The 18,420-nt window shown below is 40.8% G+C and overlaps 2 protein-coding genes across 3 annotated transcripts; both read left to right on the forward strand.

The window, feature by feature from the left end:
- Nucleotides 1–1,619: 1,619 nt before the first annotated feature.
- LOC124009504 (peroxiredoxin) lies at nt 1,620–8,292 on the forward strand. Its single transcript, XM_046321334.1, has 6 exons — nt 1,620–1,756; nt 3,069–3,185; nt 3,425–3,578; nt 3,794–3,916; nt 4,179–4,309; nt 7,760–8,292. Exons 2-6 carry the CDS (start codon nt 3,080–3,082, stop codon nt 7,843–7,845), a joined length of 600 nt encoding a protein of 199 aa, XP_046177290.1. The 5' UTR covers nt 1,620–1,756; nt 3,069–3,079; the 3' UTR covers nt 7,846–8,292.
- Nucleotides 8,293–8,431: 139 nt separating this feature from the next.
- Nucleotides 8,432–18,399, forward strand: zte38 (zebrafish testis-expressed 38). 2 transcript variants are annotated; one of them, XM_046321332.1, is made up of 12 exons: nt 8,432–10,064; nt 10,272–10,444; nt 10,611–10,674; nt 10,802–10,838; nt 10,933–10,953; nt 11,081–11,107; nt 11,211–11,278; nt 11,359–11,507; nt 16,736–16,980; nt 17,157–17,205; nt 17,338–17,378; nt 17,474–18,399. In XM_046321332.1, exons 2-12 carry the CDS (start codon nt 10,363–10,365, stop codon nt 17,525–17,527), a joined length of 837 nt encoding a protein of 278 aa, XP_046177288.1. In that variant the 5' UTR covers nt 8,432–10,064; nt 10,272–10,362; the 3' UTR covers nt 17,528–18,399. The 2 variants fall into 2 exon arrangements, with proteins under 2 accessions (XP_046177288.1, XP_046177285.1); XM_046321329.1 differs by having other exon boundaries at nt 10,300–10,444; nt 17,474–18,395.
- Nucleotides 18,400–18,420: the final 21 nt, after the last annotated feature.

Consider the following 18,420-nt stretch of genomic DNA (forward strand, 5'->3'; position numbering starts at 1 on the left):
CATTGAAGGAACCTCCCGGGAGAGAATCTCATTTAACCACTGCGTGGAGTCCCTCCAGAAAACGAGCGAGCAGTGTTCCACTCACTAGAGGCAGCAAAGAAACTCAATAGAATAATATGGACCGTTCACCTTGGCATAAGGAAGCCATAGAAGCCTCCCTACCAAAAACTGAACGGTCAAAAACCCGAATCATCTCCTCTTTAAAGTTCTGGAACTTGTTAGAGCAATCAGCCCTTGCCTCCCAGATAGCTGTGCCCCATTTCGAGCCCGGCCAGTAAGGAGTGAAATGGACGTAAGCAACCCGAGCTCTCTCTCTAGAGTATGTGTTGGGTTGGAGAGAGAACACAATCTTGCGTGAGAAAGGAGCGGCACTCAGTGGGCTGCCCGGAGTAGCAAGGTGGGTTATTAACCCTAGGTTCTGGAGGCTCGGCAGGCCAGGAAGTAACAGGTGGCACGAGACGTAGACTCTGGAACTGTCCAGAGAGGTCGGAAACCTGAGCGGCCAGGTTCTCCACGGCATGGCGAGCAGCAGACAATTCCTGCTCGTGTCTGCCGAGCATGGCTCCTTGGATCTTGACGGCAGTGTTGAAGTCGCTGGGTCCATTCCTTGGTCGGTTCCTTCTGTCATGCTGGTGATAGAGGACCCAAAAGCGACTTAACAGAAACAGAGTTTATTCAAGTCCAAACAGGGAATCAGAAATCCTCTAGTCTGTAGAGGGGAATAACAAGAGAAGCGGCCACAGACTGCAGGTCGCCCGGGTAGGCGCAGGCCAGTTGACAGAGACACCTGCTCACACGCAGCATCTGATGAAGGCAAAAACACGACAGGACAGGGCGAAACACAATCACAGCACGGTGAATACTAAACAAGGAACCGACGGGACAGGGACGGAACACAAAGGAATAAATAGGGACTCTAATCAGGGGAAAGGATCGGGAACAGGTGTGGGAAGACTAAATGATGATAGGGGAATAGGAACAGCTGGGAGCAGGAACGGAACGATAGAGAGAAGAGAGAGCGAGAGAGTGAGAGAGGGAGGGGGAGAGAGAGGGATAGAAGGAGGGAAAGAACCAAATAAGACCAGCAGAGGGAAACGAATAGAATGGGGAGCACAGGGACAAGACATGATAAAAAATGACAAACATGACATAGGGGCTCGTAGGAGGGGGCTGATGTGGGCTTCTGCTGCTCTCCCTGAGGATCACTGAGAAACATACAGTATCTTTGAAGATGACAAGATCAATTTTTTAATTGTAGGGTTATAAGAATTTAGATATCAAAATATCAAATAGGGGGTGCTTGTACATGTGTGATATGGAAAAATGTTTTATGCATATCCCAACTCCCTCTGAGATACCCTCACAAGAGATCAGCCATTATTGACCACAATATGTTATGCAATAACTGTCAAGTTGTAACATAAGTTTTTGCATGTTGTGAAGAATAGAAATGAGAAAAGATGATAAGAGAAGACAAGGGTGGGGTGCATAATTTATTTACTACTGTGTTTTAGTCCTTACTCATCCTTACTCATACAAGTTTTTAACCGCAGGTTACTGGAATGAGGAAGGAAATGTGCAAAGTCATGGTGCAGTGTTAGGTAGTCAAATACTCATAACAACTGAATGACTGCGCTGTGGCCATAGCCAGTGTTATAACATCGCGAGAATTTGAGCTGCCGTATATATTTTCAAGCGATTCTTCTCATTCTTTGCACTCCTCGTCTCAAGCTGCCGCAGTGGGACCGAAGTAGAGGTTTGTGTATTGTACGCTTTGAATTTAACTTGAAAAGTAGGGAAAAATAATTATTTCGGTTACGGAAAAAAGAAAGTCAAAACTTAGTTATACCATGACTGCTTAGTTACACTTTTATTGCCTTCTCATTTTCTTTGTGTGCAATTTAATGTGTTTCAATTTATTGTACATTTCCATTGACGACATAATAAATGCTGTTTAGCTTTTACAATCGTTTTTTGGGGGAGGATGTCTAGTGGCCTACACCATTTGTTCAATGGAATATTGGACAACAAAATCAGATGAGGAAAATCACTGTCGAGAAAAAAAACTCATATCATTGTGAAACAATCCTGTTTTGCTTTCACTTTTAGTTAGTTCAGTAATAAATATTTTTTTATGAAATAAGTTAAAGCAAACGACACATTTTCATATAGGATTTAATTAATGTATACTACAATCAAATTCCTATTAAAAAGAGGACTGTCACAGGCCTACGCGGCTAAATCGCGGGGCGTTTATTGGCTGAGTAAATTCCAAAGTGCGCCAGAGCGTCAGTTCACCTTGAACAGTGAACTCAAGTATTCGAATGCCCTGTTCGAGAACATTGTCTGCACTAGAGCAAGTTTGCCTACATGCACGTTGAGGAAAAATAACTGCGTGCGTGATAAAGTGAAGTTTTGTCAGGCAAGAACAACCAGTTGAACTCTTTGATTGATATGTAAAATAAAGCCATAAATGCTCATTGAGGAAACACCTGTTGATTAGGTGTTGGAAATGAAAGAAGTGAGTTCTTCATTTGAATCTATGTCTTCCTTATATTGCTTTCAGTTCTGTACACATTATATTTATAGCTTCAATGCTGAAAATATCTGCAGATGTACGATCTGTAATCAGCAGTAAAAAAATCTTGGAGCAAAAAATCATCTTGCATACTTATTATGTGGATTATAATTATAATTATTTTGGACCTTTCTTTTTATAAGGGTTGTTACTGAAAGTTTTCCTGCAGCAGGGGGATCAAGTTTAAATTGTACATATGTATAGAGAAAGAGCTTTCCAGTTTATCCTTCATGTCCAGTTATTTTACAGAGTGTTTTTGTGTACTGCCATTTAGTAGTTAAAGTTGCTATACTGTACATTTGACGCATACATATTTGTTATTTTATTAGGATCCCCATTAGCTATTGCAAAGGCTGCAGCTAACTTTCCTGGGGTCTACATAAAACATGACATAATAAAGAACAATAATATACAATGAACAGGTCAAGGACAGAGCTACATACATTTAAAATAAACAGTAGGAAACAAATAAAGTGTTTTTTTCCCCTAGGCAAAGTGAAGATGGCTGCAGGTAAAGCACGCATCGGGCATCTGGCCCCTGGCTTCACGGCCAAAGCAGTGATGCCAGACGGCCAGTTCAAAGACATCAGCATGTCTGATTACAGAGGTTGGTAGGCATACTACAACGCTTCATTCTATTCTGAAACTGAACTGGATTTTTTTGGTTCTGTGTGCTAGGATTTGTGGCTGGTTTCATGATTTTACAGTTTATTATTACAGTAATGACCTATTAGTTACCTTGAATGCACACTGAATGTATTAATTGCTTCCAGGCTCCATTGGAATTCAATAAGTGTCTAATAGTGTGTCTATCTTGTGTTTGTGTCCTGTGCTGCCTGCCTGCAGGGAAGTATGTGGTGTTCTTCTTCTACCCGCTGGACTTCACCTTTGTGTGCCCCACTGAGATCATCGCCTTCAGTGACGCTGCCGAGGAGTTTAGGAAGATCGGTTGTGAGGTCATTGGTGCCTCTGTCGATTCCCACTTCTGCCATCTTGCTTGGTACTTGGGGCTTTTTCACTTTGAATTTTTTTTTTGCCCCTAGGTGACACAGAATAAGTTACAGTGCAGCTACTGCAGTTCTGTTATTCCCCATGCTCACAGAAACCCCTTTCCTACTATCCCTGTCCCGTCTGCATACCATGACTTGCAGGGATGCTTGGTCTCAGACAAAACAAAAAGACAGTCTCTTACGCTCTCTGTGTGTGTTTTTAAAGGACCAACACACCTCGTAAGCAGGGTGGTCTGGGTGCGATGAAGATTCCTCTGGTAGCCGACACACTGCGTTCCATCTCCACGGACTACGGGGTGTTGAAGGAGGATGAGGGCATCGCCTACAGGTGGGTTCACAACAGAAAAAGTTCAAGGGTCAAACTTCAGTGTCTCTGACCGACAAGGTCCAGCGTGCACAACACAAGACTATGTTAATAGCCTGCTAAGCTAAAACCTAGGCATTGGTTTGGGTAGCTAACACAAGTCATCAGGTTTCAGGCAAGGTACATATCACGCAAGCATTGTTCACCGAACCACCTCTGTTACATACGTCTGATCCTGTAGGTTTAGAAAAAAATCACTCCATTTATTCCCTATTTGCTTTTTCAGGGGCCTCTTCATCATTGACGACAAGGGCATCTTGAGGCAGATCACCATCAACGATCTGCCGGTAGGACGCTCCGTTGACGAGACCCTGCGTCTGGTGCAGGCCTTTCAGTTCACTGACAAACACGGAGAAGGTACATGACTGCTGACTTTTTTTTCTCCAAAAACCATGCCACCTTATCCAGCATGGAATTAGCCCAACTTGTTGCAGTGCCATATTTCATCCTGGTCTCATAGACTAGATGTAACACAGTAAACAAAAATCTGAGACACCCAAGTTAGTATGATATGTTATGTCTGGTATGGTTACATAAGACAAAAGGTTATTTGAGGCAAAAACAAAAGGAGGGTGATTGGTCGGGGAGGATGGGTGGGCGTATAAATAGGGCCTTAATGATACCAGTATCACAATACTCGTTAGTATCGTGGTTAGGGGGACCACATGTCCCGGATTGTGCGGGACAGTCCCGCATTTCCAAACAATCATGTCCTGCATTTTATCAACAAATTCAACGACAACTCATTAGGGGAAAAAAGGTTTATTTGTCCCATATTTCAGTCAAACATTCCAACCGGTCTTGCAGTCACGTTGTGCTTATGAAAATATATACAGTATATCATAAGCATTTGGTAGCCTACTGGAGATGTTAAACACTTCTCCAATCTCATATTCTGCGCAAGACAAGATGATAGCCTTGCGACTTACAAAAAGTGTGGGTCTGATGAAGTAAGTAAATAGCCGTATTAGATTGAAAGATAAGGTAATTTCGTCAAACCTGTGAGGCTCTCCATACTCATTAGTTGCTCATTCAACATATTTGCTACTACTAAACTCACCAAACAGAAATGTTTCCCAGATTTTCATAAAACAGCCACACATGTGATTTCTCGTTTCTGCATCACCAAAATATGTGCGAGGCAATAGAGTAGGCTGGGTGCGCTTCAATTGCTTGTTCGATTCAGAGCGCACCGGAGTTTCTCCACCACTTCTCACAATGGTGCTTGTTTAGTAAAGTTACATCAAAGCTGAATAAATGTCTTGGAAGATCACATAATGATTAAATAGTATTCTTCATAACATAACCAAATATAATAGCATTGTATAACTTCACTATTACACTAAAAACACCACATAATTTCTTAGGAGATGGTTAGTTGAATAGTCCCAAAAAATAGGCAGATTTTGCTTTGATTGGAACAAAGTACAGGAAGGCTAAATTGTTTGTTAATTAACACCATCTGCTGTAATTTGCTTACGAAACTGTAATTCAAGAAGATCTTGAATGCATATTCCCATGAAACTGATTGAGATCAAATTATTGGCATGCAGACGAAGTTTTGGAGATTTCACTGTTAAAACGTGAATAATTATTATTGACAATGACAATGATGATGCCATGTCCTATTTTGAAATTAGGTATGCCTAACTTGGTGTTTGAGGGTATTAAGAATATATTTTTTACATTTAGACAATATGTGTGGGCATAGGCAGATTGGAGAATGCATTTGCTGCATATTCTATAATGATATTCAATAGGCTAAATCTGTCGGTACAAACTGAGAAACGATGACGTCATTTTAATTGCTCTCCTGGAACATAAAAAATGTGCACTGCTCCTTGCGTGGGATTTGTGTGTGTGTGTCTGGGGGTGGCGGCTGTCAAATGTTTTTTTGCATGTAGGCTACACTGTCCCGCGAATGTCCCGCAAAACTATCATGTTATCTCACATTTGGGTATTTTAAATGTGGTCACTAATCGTGGCAAGGAAACAAAACACAAAGCGTATTTAATTTATTTATGAAAACAGCCCTAATGTAGGAAACAAAATCATTATGTTGACATCTAGAGTCACATTGATTTATTTTCCAAGCTATAGCACACAACATTTTACATACTGCAGGTTTTTAAAGGACCAGAGTTTGGTGTGCATTGTGTTTTCATTTTTGCCATGGAAAACATCATGATACTGGTATCATCACAGCCCTATGTATAACGCAAACATCTACCATCCCAAAGGTTGCGTGATCGAATCTCATCATGGACAACTTTAGCAACTACTTACTACTTTTTTGGTACTTTGCGACTACTTAGCATGTTAGCTAACCCTTCCTCTAACCAAAACCATTTAACCTACGTAACTCTTAACCCTGACCCCTGGCCTAGCTAACATTAGCCACCTAACTAACGTTAGCAACCTAGCTAACATTAGCCACAACAAATTGAAATTTGTAACAATTTCTCCCAAGTGGCGCAGTGGTCTAAGGCACTGCATCTCAGTACCTGGTTCAAATCCAGGCTGTATCACATCCTGGCTGCGATTGGGCGTCCCATAGGGCAGTGCACAATTGGCCCGGCATCGTCCTGGTTTGGCTGGAGTAGGCTGTCATTGTAAATAATAATTTGTTCTTAATTGACTTTCCTTTTATTTGTTATTTTATTTCACCTTTATTTAACCAGGTAGGCTAGTTGAGAACAAGTTCTCATTTACAACTGTGACCTGGCCAAAATAAAGCATAGCAGTGTGAACAGACAACACAGTTACACATGGAGTAAACAATTAACAAGTCAATAACACAGTAGAAAAAAAAGAAATAAAAGAGAGTCTATATACATTGTGTGCAAAAGGCATGAGGAGGTAGGCGAATAATTACAAATTTGCAGATTAACACTGGAATGATAAATGATCAGATGGTCATGTACAGGTAGAAATACTGGTGTGCAAAAGAGCAGAAAAGTAAATAAATATAAACAGTATGGGGATGAGGTATGTAAATTGGGTGGGCTATTTACCGAGTGACTATGTACAGCTGCAGCGATCGGTTAGCTGCTCAGATATCAGATGTTTGAAGTTGGTGAGGGAGATAAAAGTTTCCAACTTCAGCGATTTTTGCAATTCGTTCCAGTCACAGGCATCAGAGAACTGGAACGAAAGGCGGCCAAATGAGGTGTTGGCTTTAGGGATGATCAGTGAGATACACCTGCTGGAGTGCGTGCTACGGGTGGGTGTTGCCATCGTGACCAGTGAACTGAGATAAGGCGGAGCTTTACCTAGCATGGACTTGTAGATGACCTGGAGCCAATGGGTCTGGTGACGAATATGTAGCGAGGGCCAGCCGACTAGAGCATACAGGTCGCAGTGGTGGGTGGTATAAGGTGCTTTAGTAACAAAACGGATGGCACTGTGTTAAACTGCATCCAGTTTGCTGAGTAGAGTATTGGTAGCTATTTTGTAGATGACATCACCAAAGTCGAGGATCGGTAGGGTAGTCAGTTTTACTAGGGTAAGTACCTTGTGAAATAAAGGTTCATTTAAAAAAAAAAAAATGTATGTTACCCGAGTCCAGGTTGCATATTTCACTATGTACCATCAGCAGTCACATACATTATGTGAATAGCAATTAGGTCACTATTACCACTCTCCCTTTGGAGGTAACATCCCAGTTTTGCATGGACTGGGAATGATAGGCTGATAGTAGATATCATCAGAGGGTATAAAAGTTAGAAGCTCAGGTTCAAAGTGTGTTTTGCTTATCATGCTGCACTGTTCTGAAACTCACACTTCTTCTCTGGTGTTTCCTCTCAGTCTGTCCTGCCGGCTGGAAACCAGGAAGTGACACCATCAAGCCCGACGTGCAGAAGAGCAAAGACTTCTTCTCCAAGCAGCAGTAAGACGACACATGTCTGAAGCCTGCTGTAGGACAGCTAGAATTACAGTACATTTCAAGAGAACAATGGTGAAGAGCAGTAGCCTACCTCTGTGCCTGAGAACTGTAGAACAACATCTTCAGCATCCCCTTATATCATGTGTTTGGGTAGAGTGGAAATTATTATGACCAAACTATGAAGATTATATTAACGTATAGCTTGGAGATGTTTTATATTTTAGTTACTCTTATCTTAGTGTCATTGATGTCGGCCTATTTTATTCTGCTGTATCATTTTTGTAACATCTGAGGTGGACATTCGTTTTTGCCTTTAGGCCACAGATGGGATAGTCTGAAATGAGGAACAGAAGCTTTACAGGACAAAACTTGTGGCAAAAACTCAGTTAGCTTTTTGTCTCTTTATTTACAACTCAATGTCATTTCATCTTATAAATAAAAACTTTTAATGTTTTTTTCTTGCCATGCTTTATAATAATAATACACTAAACACGTTTTTTAATTACGTGCTGTATTACTTTTTATGATGAAAATGAAATATAAAATGGATGAATTTGAAAAAAACATATATTTTTTTTGTAAAACTGCGTCCAAGATGTCCGACCGTTGATTTCAAGGTAATCTACTCATGTTCACATACTGTACGTATATTCATATGTGGGTTCCTTCCGGTTTAATCATGTAGGATTTATTGCGGCCAGGACTAGCCAAATGAACAACTAAAATGAACAAGTCACTCGGAAAAATGAATCATGACTCGAGTCAGTAAAAAGAGTCGTTCAAAAAGAACAAATCGTTTGAGAACTGCACATCACAACTGCAGTTAACGTGGCCTCAATTTGATGTTACTTTGTAACTATAACATTGATAAGATTCCTGCAAAATTATCTGCTTTTCATAGACAAGTATTCTTAGCGTGATCATTAATATATAAACATAATTTCCCCCACATAGGTATTTCATTTGGAACTATAAGGACATTTTGTATAGAAACAAGTCTTGAATTTTTAAGAACTGGTTCAATAATCATATCCTCCTGGTGAGTCAACATTTTAATGCAGAAGGATTGTTACTCAATTATGAGGAATTTTTATCTCGTTACAATATCCCTGTAACACCTAGAGTTCGCCATAGTCTTTGATGCTATTCCATCTGGAACTCTCGTGTTATTTAGAGGTGTAGCCAGACCTCACCTTCTTCACCTACCCTCGCTTAATCCAGTTGACTCTCCAATAGGGAAAATATGTTTCTCCTTGCTCCCTCAGAACAACAGATCTATACGTGCTTTTTTCAAAGGGATATTGCATCCATTCCTTATGTCACAAGTTACTGGAATACATTGGTCACTAATATCTGTTGGGAAAAAGTCTGGTTATTACCACACATGCTTGTTAACAAGGTCAAAGAGGTCTCTTTCAGAATGATCCATAAGTATTACCCTGTGAATCATTCATTACCTGAAGAAAATCAAAAAAGACATTGATTGTACTTTTTGTGTTGAGCATCGAGAAACAGTTTCGCATTTATTTTGCCATTGTCTACATGTAAAATAATTATGGAAAGATATTCAGTTTTATAATTGTTAATATTCTTGATGACTTTTGTTTTTTTATGGGAGAATGTGCTGCTCTGTCTCCTTAACCAAAGATAAAGAAAAACCATTTAACATCGTAAATGTAATTGTGCTAATGTAAAAATGTCATATTCATAAATGTAAATTCACTGATAAAAAACACCCTTCCGTGTTTTCTATAAGGAATTCGAGTAGTACATTTAGACCATTCAACATTATTCTAATAAGAAAGCTGTTAAAACAATAAATATGTGTGTGTGTTTTTTTGGTCTTTGTATAATCTGTAATTTGTTGTACCCCCTAGCATATGTTATCATTGTCTATTTGTGTACTTGTATGTATACACACTATTCTACGTTAGGAAAAAAAGAGTGCAGTTAAACTCGGTCTCGCGGTACTTTTTACCTCAGGTTGAACAAGGGGGTAGGTACGCTAACTACCTAGTGGTTTTGTCTATGACAAAAGTATATCAGATGAACGTTAGCTACCTATAAACACTTATTTTAACAATATATACATACTTTTTAAATAATTGACAGTACTGTAAAGTTAGGTCGCTAGCTACTGGAAATTAGCTAACGACAAAACCAACAACGTTCACGATGGCAGCTGGAAAGATGTGTAGTAGGCCAAAAAAACAGGAGACAGCAGAGGTATGACAACGGAACACTTGATTAATATGAGCTTGTGTAAATGTATATCGAAACTAATATACGTTTCACTCGGTGAAACGGAGAAAACGTACTTTCAATCTGCAATGATATTAGCTGGCATAGTTAGCTATTTTACGTCAGTTCTGTCATCTGGCGTACTCAAGTGGTCTTGCATGAGAACTGCACTGTCATTGAACATCCCACCAGATTCGGAAATGATTTTCCCCCTCTGTAGTGGACCAGTTTATTTCAAAACGAACTGAAAACTGAAGAAAAGTCCCTGGTCTTTGTGAAGCGAATGATGGCCCTCGCCGTTTCTTCCATCACATATCTCAGAGGAATATTCCCTGAGGACGCCTACAGATCTCGATATCTAGAAGGTGATGTGAGGGCAGTTAAGGTTATTTTTCAAAGACATGTTGTTTAAAAATGTTGTAAACAAGCACATGCATAACGTTAATTGTGTCACCACTCACCACACAACCAAAAATAATACTGTCTTTATAATAGTGTCTTTTTCAGCAACTGTTTTTATGTATCCACCAGATTTATGCATCAAAGTTTTACGAGAAGACTGCACAACACCTGGTGTCTGCAAAATTGTAAAGTGGTAAGTACATTATTTTGCAGGACAGACATATTTCCAGTTCATACAAAACAGCAGCTTCCCACGTCAGACAACACTCAAATTACATTTGATGGTGGTCATATTCTGACATGAAATTATTATTTTGAAGGCTGATGGGGTGCTTCGACGCATTAGAGAGAGGATATGTAAGTACAGGACCTTATGGTTCTTTTAAATGTGTTTCATCATTTTGTTTTGTTTTAACAGACAATTTGTGGCTATTTTCTTATCTTTTTCCAGCTTCAGGTTGTGTTCATTGGGGTAGGTGAATCTAGGCATCAATGTATCTTTTCTAAATACACATTTTGTCCTCAACTGTTGTATTTAAAAATGGTCTCACTATTTCAATGAAATGGAAGCTTTATAATTTGTATAATATGATATGCAGGTCTGCACCAATCCAGATAATCCCAACGTAAGTTCTCACTCCTTAAAACCCTTCACACACACACACAGACCTAAGTTCCCTGAAGTTCCATTGCTTCTAAAATGTTAATGGTTGCTTCTCCCTCAATTAGTGCATCATCGAGTCATACCAGTTCAAGTTCACATACACAGACAAAGGACCACAGATGGACATTCTGAGGTGAATTTGTGGCTTCAATCTTCTCATTTAAGCTTTGATTCAGCCTAAGGTAAATATCTGATCTCCTTTTGAATCCCCAGAAACCAGAATGTGGAGATGCAGATCACGATGGAGGATACCAAGAAGGCCTCTGTCCTCTTGATCAGGAAGCTGTTTCTCCTCATGCAGAACTTGGACGTGCTCCCCAATGATGTCTGCCTCACCATGAAGCTCTACTACTTTGATGACAGTAAGGCAAATCCCTTTGTTTTTGTTGACAGTAAGGGACCGGCAGTCAGGAGTCATGATTGCAGTCAAATTCCATGTGACCATGAGTCACAGTAACTAGGTTTCTCCAAAACTGTGTGCTGATGGTCATTAGTAGCCTACCAAACTTGCTAATGGCCAGTTGTTAATATTCGGTACTCAGCATTCTAGTGTCCCACTAATCACTCTGACATCAATGCAAATGCATTCGAAAATCAAAACAAACACTTAATCAAATCAAATTTTATTGGTCACATACACATATTTAGCAGATGTTCTTGTGGGTGTAGCGAATTGCTTGTCTGCGGGTGTAGCGAAATGCTTGTCTGCGAGTAAGTGTAGCGAAATGCTTGTCTGCGGGTGTAGTGAAATGCTTGTCTGCGGGTGTAGTGAAATGCTTGTAATGCTTGTAATGTAGCAAAATTGCTTCTCATGAGAGCCCTGGCATTGAGTTTGAGCGGAAAAGGATCACCTGTTGCGCAGTGAGCGCCAGCGCCTCATAGCTGGTTAATGCATGGAATAAAATAAATGTTCCTGTGGCGCAACATTTGTATAGGCAATGCAATTGCGTGAGAGAACTGAGTTATGATGGCCTCTATTATTAAAAATAGGAAGATCTCTTGAGCTTTCTATAGGCTCGGCCTACTGTATGTATTTCCCAACTTTCTAAATATTAAGCACATTGCTTCGCTTTACGATAAAAGTAGCCTACCTGGCTGGCCTGAAAATTAACCACTGGAAAAACGTACTCCCATTTGCTTTTCAAGTGCATACAGATGACATATGTATTCTTTTTTTAACCTTGCCCCTGTTCCGACAGGTGCATGATAATGGCCCATTCTAAATCAAAACTACTTTTACACACATTATTTAGTATATGTAAAGACAAGATTAAATTGAAAATAGTCTGAATGGTAAGAATATTATCACTTGTGAATGATGCACCCTGTAGCCTAGCCCATAGGCTTATACAGTGCCTTCAGAAAGTATTCAGACCCCTTGACGTTTTCTACATTTTGTTTACGTTACAGTCTTATTCTTAAATTGATTAAACTTTTTCTTTAAAAAAGCATTTTTGCTAATTTATAACTGAAATATCACAAATGTATTCAGACCCTTTACTCAGTGCTTTGTTGAAGCACCTTTGGCAGTGATTACAGTCTCAAGTCTTCTTGGGTATGACACTACAAGCTTGGCACACCTGTATTTGTGGGAGTTTCACCCAATCTTCTCTGCAGATCCTCTCAAACTCTGTCGGGTTAGATGGGGAGTGTTGCTGCACAGCTAATTTCAGGTCTCTCCAGAGATGTTCGATCAGGTTCAAGTCCGGGCTCTGGTTGGGCCACTCAAGGACATTCAGAGACTTGTCCCGAAGCCACTCCTGCATTGTCTTGGCTGTGTGCTTAGGGCCGTTGTCCTGTTGGAAGGTGAGCTGGAGCAGGTTTTCATCAAGGATCTCTCTGTACTTGGCTCTATTTATCTTTGCCTCAATCTTGACTAGTCTCCCAGTCCCTGCAGCTGAAAAACATCTCCACAGCATGATGCTGCCACCATCAATTTTCACCGTAGGGATGGTGCCAGGCTTTATCCAGACGTGACGCTCGGCATTCAGTCCAAAGAGTTCAATCTTGGTTTCGCTAGACCAGAGCATCTTATTTCACATGGTCTGAGTCTTTAGGTGCCTTTTACTGAGGAGTGGCTTCCGTCTGGCCACTCTACCACAAAGGCCTGATTGGTGGAGTGCTGCAGAGATAGTTTTCCTTCTGGACAGTTCTCCCATCTCCACAGAGGAACTCTAGAGCTCTGTCTGAGAGACCATCAGGTTTTTGGTCACCTCCCTGACCAAGGCCCTTCTACCCCTATTGCTCAATTTGGCCGGGCGGGCCAGCTCTAGGAAGAGTCTTGGTGGTTCCAAACTTCTTCCATTTAAGAATGATAGAGGCCACTGTGTTCTTGGGAACCTTCAATGCTGTAGACATTTTTTGATACCCTTCCCCAGATCTATGCCTCGACACAATCTGTATCGGAGCTCTACGGACAATTCCTTCAACCCAATGGTTTGGTTTTTGCTCTGAAATGGACTGTCAACTGTGGGACCTTATATAGACAGGTGTGTGCCTTTCCAAATCATGTCCAATTGAATTTACCACAGGTGGACTCCAATCAAGTTGTAGAAACATGTCAAGGATGGTCAATAGAAACAGGATGCACCTGAGCTCAATTTCTAAAAACCTGTTTTCACTTTGTGTCGATTCCAGAGGGAAAGGCTGTAATTTAAAAATATGGCTGTAATTTAACAAAATGTGGAAAAAGTCAAGGGGTCTGAATACTTTCCCGAAGGCACTGTATGTTTTGCTAAGTTTTGTATCACAACTGAAGTGGCCAAATAACTCCAAACATAGCTTATATAGGCCCAAGACACCTGGAACATGTTTGGGGAGCCAGCCCATAGACTACAGAGCCTCTATTTAACCTTTATTTAACCAGGCAAGTCAGTTATGAACAAATTCTTATTTACAATGATGGCCTATCCCAGCTAAACCCTGACAGCGCTGGAATGAGAGACTGATGAGAGACTGATGAAGTGTGTGCTGCCTGCGCAAGAAACAGAGCAGAGCACTTCCCTTTCATGCAACTTTTTTCAAATAATAATTTGTCGCATCATGCAGCCTTACATGCTGACCAAAACACTTGCTTGCGCGCATGTTGATATTGTCCACCCCACACGTTATCAGGACACAGGTTGAAATATAAAAACAAACTCTGAACCAACTGTATTAATTTGGGGATAGGTTGAAAAGCATTAAACATTTATGGCAATTTAGCTAGCTAGCTGTTTCTAACTAATTTGTCCTGGGACATAAACATTGGGTTGTTATTTTACCTGAAATGGACAAGTTACTCTACTTCAACAATTCATCCACAGATAAAAGGTTAAACAGAGTTAGTTTCTAGTAATTTCTTCCTTCAGGATTCTTCTTCTTTGGACTTTATATGACAGTTGGCAACCAACTTTAAGGTGCATTACCACCAACAACTGGACTGGAGTGTTGACCTCAGTTCGTCTTTCAATCACCCACGTGGGAATATGCTCCTTAAAACCAATGAGATGGGAGAGGCGGGACTTCAAATCAAAAATCAAATCAAATTTTATTTGTCACATACACATGGTTAGCAGATGTTAATGCGAGTGTAGCGAAATGCTTGTGCTTCTAGTTCCGACAATGCAGTGATAACCAACAAGTAATCTAACTAACAATTCCAAAACTACTGTCTTATACACAGTGTAAGGGGATAAGGAACATGTACATAAGGATATATGAATGAGTGATGGTACAGAGCAGCATACAGTAGATGGTATCGAGTACAGTATATACATATGAGATGAGTGTGTAGACAAAGTAAACAAAGTGGCATAGTTAAAGTGGCTAGTGATACATGTGTTACATAAGGATGCAGTCGATGTTGTAGAGTACAGTATATACATATGCATATGAGATGAATAATGTAGGGTAAGTAACATTATATAAGGTAGCATTGTTTAAAGTGGCTAGTGATATATTTACATCATTTCCCATCAATTCCCATTATTAAAATGGCTGGAGTTGGGTCAGTGTCAATGACAGTGTGTTGGCAGCAGCCACTCAATGTTAGTGGTGGCTATTTAACAGTCTGATGGCCTTGAGATAGAAGCTGTTTTTCAGTCTCTCGGTCCCAGCTTTGATGCACCTGTACTGACCTCGCCTTCTGGATGATAGCGGGGTGAACAGGCAGTGGTTCGGGTGGTTGATGTCCTTGATGATCTTTATGGCCTTCCTGTAACAACGGGTGGTGTAGGTGTCCTGGAGGGCAGGTAGTTTGCCCCGGTGATGCGTTGTGCAGTCCTCACTACCCTCTGGAGAGCCTTACGGTTGAGGGCGGAGCAGTTGCCGTACCAGGCGGTGATACAGCCCGCCAGGATGCTCTCGATTGTGCATCTGTAGAAGTTTGTGAGTGCTTTTGGTGACAAGCCGAATTTCTTCAGCCTCCTGAGGTTGAATAGGCGCTGCTGCGCCTTCTTCACGACGCTGTCAGTGTGAGTGGACCAATTCAGTTTGTCTGTGATGTGTATGCCGAGGAACTTAAAACTAGCTACCCTCTCCACTACTGTTCCATCGATGTGGATAGGGGGTGTTCCCTCTGCTGTTTCCTGAAGTCCACAATCATCTCCTTAGTTTTGTTGACGTTGAGTGTGAGGTTATTTTCCTGACACCACACTCCAAGGGCCCTCACCTCCTCCCTGTAGGCCGTCTCGTCGTTGTTGGTAATCAAGCCTACCACTGTTGTGTCGTCCGCAAACTTGATGATTGAGTTGGAGGCGTGCGTGGCCACGCAGTCGTGGGTGAACAGGGAGTACAGGAGAGGGCTCAGAACGCACCCTTGTGGGGCCCCTGTGTTGAGGATCAGCGGGGAGGAGATGTTGTTGCCTACCCTCACCACCTGGGGGCGGCCCGTCAGGAAGTCCAGTACCCAGTTGCACAGGGCGGGGTCGAGACCCAGGGTCTCGAGCTTGATGACGAGCTTGGAGGGTACTATGGTGTTGAATGCCGACTTGCAGTGCGTCACACGTCACAAATAGAACCAAGTTCTATTTTAGCGCCTGACTAAGGAGACGCACGTTGACATACGCGAGCAGTCTGGGTGCAATGATTGAATAACATGTATGTATACATTTATTTTGCAATGCGCGCACGACGCAAGCGGTGTGGTCAGCATGCTAGAATGTATTAGAAATCAAACATATAGCCTAAGGTTTGTAGAACAACTAAAGTTGCATAAATAACTTTTAAGCATATAGGAGGACCTGTTTCTTTAACTGCTCAACACAGAATGGCCGCATGTGCGCACTCCCTCAAATTGTTTGGGGAAAAACATCCTTTCCATTTTAATCAGCTATGTTCAATTGTATTGTTAGTACTATAAAATATTGCCACTGGAATTATAAGCAAATCTTGCCTGCTAAATGAACTAGTGTAGTCCACAGCCAGTTGGCTGTGAAAGCAAATGCTTCTCATTAAATTCATTGTAGTTTTAGTCAAATACGATGTCTCTTTGTTGTATTACATTATGCAGTTGTTTAATAGGACTTCACAAAGCTCATGAAGCATGATGTTCAGTGAGTCAGTCAATCAATCATTAATTATTCAGTTTTTCCCCTTCCTCTCTACCCAGTCACCCCTGCTGACTATGAGCCTCCAGGTTTCAAGGAGGGGGTGAACGACAACCTGTGGTTCGAGGGTATGGCGGTGCACTTCAGAGTGGGTGAGGTGCACACCCCTTTCCACGCCCTGAAGGTGAGGGTGGCGGCGGAGCAGGGCCGTGTGGAGAAGCTGCAAGAGGGGAACTACCTGAAGGAGAGTCAGGTCTCCGCGGCTACGCAGAGGACTCTGCCAGGCCTGGCGCCAACCGGTGCACAGGTGGGCTGTTCTTAACTAAAGCACAAATAAAATGGCTAACTTGAACATGTTTGATCTGAAGACAGGAGTCTTCTCTCTACACACTTAGATCAATGCAAATAATGAAATGTGCTAACTGCCAAGGTTTTAGTCACAGTAGATTGCTGATATTTACTGTCTTGTTTGATTATTCACAGGATCCTGACAATGAGAGATACAAAGAAGATGACTTTCCCTCTGAAGATGGTAATAAGGAATGATAATCACATCAATCTCTTTTACTTTCTTCATATGAAACCTGGATGCGTTTTATGGTATAAATAACAATAAATTAACTAATTTAACATATCGATAATAGCTTATTTTTCTCTCTCTAAGAGTCTGCACAGTTCAAGAAACCCAAGAAACCTGTGGCAAAGGTAAGTGAGTTTGTGGGCAGTTAGTTGGTTGTGGTCAACAATGGTTTGCGTGTTGTATTTTTGGAGGAAGAGAAAAACTATATTCTTTCAAACAGAGTAAAGGTGCTGCCAATAAACTGGCAAAGAAAAAAGGAAGAAAAGAGCAATAAAAATGTTTTGATGAAGACAGCAATGAAGACCCTGCTTTTTCAGCTTCCTGTCAGACACAGTAAACATGAATGTGGATCGAGGATGTAACTTCCTCATTAGATTACAAGGATTTTACTCACCAAGCATGTTTACATGAATGTTTAATTTCTATGCCTGTTTGAACATTTTTAAAACCCGAGTAGTAAAGCCAGCCTTACGGTATTTCTTTTGCAGTTCATTGCCTGTACAACACATAATATATAGCTACAATATCTTAGACATTTCTAATATATTTTCCCATTCATAGGAAAATCAATTCCATTTGTTTTATTGTAGCTGTATATTTTTTTATACTTTGTTCTTTAACTTTTCTTTTTTATGAAATTAATTAAAAACTTATGACATGCTGGTTCCATATGTGATGCCTGAAATATACAATATTGTAAGTATGATATTTATGGAATTAAAGCTTTACTTCAAAAGCCCATTTATAAACTTGTCATGCATATTAATGAAGAAATGAAAAAGGGTGAAATGAAAATACATGCACACAGCTTTGAAATGGTAAACATTGATTTGGTGATACATACAAAGTACAAGTAAAAATACGATTTTACTAAGAAATGGGGCAGCAGGTAGCCTAGCAGTTAAGAGGTTGGGACAGTAACCGAAAGGTTGCTGGGTCGAATCCCAGAGCTGACTAGATTTTTTTTTTTTTTTTACTGGCGATGTACACTTGAGCAAGGCACTTAACCCTAATTGCTCCTGTAAGTCGCTCTGGATAAGAGCGTCTAAGTGACCAAAAAGTTACAGAAATGGCAAACGTCTGACAGGTGACTGCACCAGTTACCCTGTTGTAACCTACATCCATTGGCAAACAGTGAAAGTGTGACAAAAAGTGCAACATGCTGCA

Source organism: Oncorhynchus gorbuscha, linkage group LG22 (assembly GCF_021184085.1).
Source record: "Oncorhynchus gorbuscha isolate QuinsamMale2020 ecotype Even-year linkage group LG22, OgorEven_v1.0, whole genome shotgun sequence".
Lineage (NCBI taxonomy): Eukaryota > Metazoa > Chordata > Actinopteri > Salmoniformes > Salmonidae > Oncorhynchus > Oncorhynchus gorbuscha.

Coding starts and splice junctions, on each gene's coding strand:
- LOC124009504 (XM_046321334.1), top strand. CDS start 3,080: ATGGCTGCAGGTAAAGCACGCATCGGGCATCTGGCCCCTGGCTTCACG. Junction 3,186..3,424: donor CAGCATGTCTGATTACAGAG/GTTGGTAGGCAT, acceptor GCCTGCCTGCAG/GGAAGTATGTGGTGTTCTTC. Junction 3,917..4,178: donor GATGAGGGCATCGCCTACAG/GTGGGTTCACAA, acceptor TTGCTTTTTCAG/GGGCCTCTTCATCATTGACG.
- zte38 (XM_046321329.1), top strand. CDS start 10,014: ATGGCAGCTGGAAAGATGTGTAGTAGGCCAAAAAAACAGGAGACAGCA. Junction 10,065..10,299: donor AAAAACAGGAGACAGCAGAG/GTATGACAACGG, acceptor CCCCCTCTGTAG/TGGACCAGTTTATTTCAAAA. Junction 10,839..10,932: donor ACGCATTAGAGAGAGGATAT/GTAAGTACAGGA, acceptor ATCTTTTTCCAG/CTTCAGGTTGTGTTCATTGG.